The 1295-nt window shown below is 50.2% G+C and overlaps 1 protein-coding gene across 1 annotated transcript in view; it reads left to right on the top strand.

The window, feature by feature from the left end:
- The first annotated feature begins 221 nt into the window (after positions 1-221).
- LOC125486187 (LHFPL tetraspan subfamily member 7 protein) overlaps positions 222-1295 on the top strand; it is a 262361-nt gene continuing 261287 nt past the window's right edge. The window contains exon 1 of the mRNA XM_048612747.1: positions 222-533. Coding sequence (XP_048468704.1) covers positions 222-533 — 312 coding nt within the window. The remainder of the gene's footprint in view (positions 534-1295) is intronic.

Below are 1295 nucleotides of genomic sequence, written 5' to 3'. Positions count from 1 at the left end.
GGTGGCGGGGAAAACTAACAGTATCTAGGTGGGACAGATCCAAGTGCGTGATACCAGACCAGAGATCTCACTCCGGAGCTGGACTTTAGTGTTTGATTTGATAAGTGGGAGGTGGGAAGGGGGGTGGGTGTGTGGTTAGGGTTTGTAGGGGAAGAGGTTGGGGGGGTGGTTTGGAGAAGGAACCCCAAAAGAAGCCACACAAAGTATCAGTTGTCTTCCAGATGCATTCGCTGTTGGATCGGAAAAAGAAGGAAGTGGGTGCTGAGCTGGGCTTGGTGGAGATGCCAGCGGACAGTTTGCTCGGCCAGCCCCAGAGGATGTGGACGTGTGTGGGCTGCATGTGGGTGCTGCTCTCTTCATGCCTGGTGGCAGTTTGCAGTTTCAGCTTCATCTCCCCCGCTTGGATCGTCAGGGAGAAGAGCAAAGAGTCGGTGAGCTTCGGGCTGCTCTGGTACTGCTCCGAGAGTGTCTACAATTGCTACACCTTTGGGGGTCTGAGCAGTTTCGCTGATATCCCTTCAGGTACCTGGCAGGTAGGTTCCTGATGGAAAGGTATGTGTGTGTGTGTGTTGGGGGGTGGGGGTTTGTGTTGGGGGATGGGAGTAAAGGTACCTCCACAGTTTGGTTTGCACACATTTTAACAACCACCAGGTTTCAAACCCTCACCGATTGCTTGCAAACGCTGAAAGGAGAGACAGATATGTTTCCTAAACAACTCAAAGACTTTTAGAAACGGAAATTGCTGGAGAAGCTCAGCAGGTCTGGCAGCGTCTGGGGTCAGAACCGAGTTTTGAGGAAGGGTCACCGGACCTGAAACGTTAACTCTGTTTTCTCTGCACAGAGTGTGCCAGACCTGCTGAGCTTTTCCAGCAATTTCTGATTGTGTAACTCCAAGACTTAGTCTGATGGGAGATGGATGGAAGAGGCAAATTGTTAAGGTGCAGGATGCCATTCGGCCCATCGATTCTGCCCCCCCCGGATCTCTGAGCATTTTGATTGAGGGCTCCCCTCTCCTTCCACCACCACCCCCCCAACTCATCCGCAATTGAAATAATCGAGTGGCAAAACTAAATGATTGGTGCAGGTATTAGATCTTGTTTGATTCTAGATTCTCTTGAAGATGTTCCTTCTCCTTCACAAGTGACAATTCGGTGCTGGGTTTTTATGAATGATATGCCACTCGGACCTGGAAAGCATTAAGGAGGAGAAAGTAACCTCCAATATCTCCAGTAGCTAATTAAAAGGGCCAGTTCCTCTTGACAATATCCAGTTCTAATTCCCCCGCCCTACCATCA

This window comes from Rhincodon typus, chromosome 26 (genome assembly GCF_021869965.1).
Source record: "Rhincodon typus isolate 14 chromosome 26, sRhiTyp1.1, whole genome shotgun sequence".
Classification (NCBI taxonomy): Eukaryota; Metazoa; Chordata; class Chondrichthyes; order Orectolobiformes; family Rhincodontidae; genus Rhincodon; species Rhincodon typus.
This window is presented reverse-complemented; position numbering and strand designations above follow the sequence as displayed.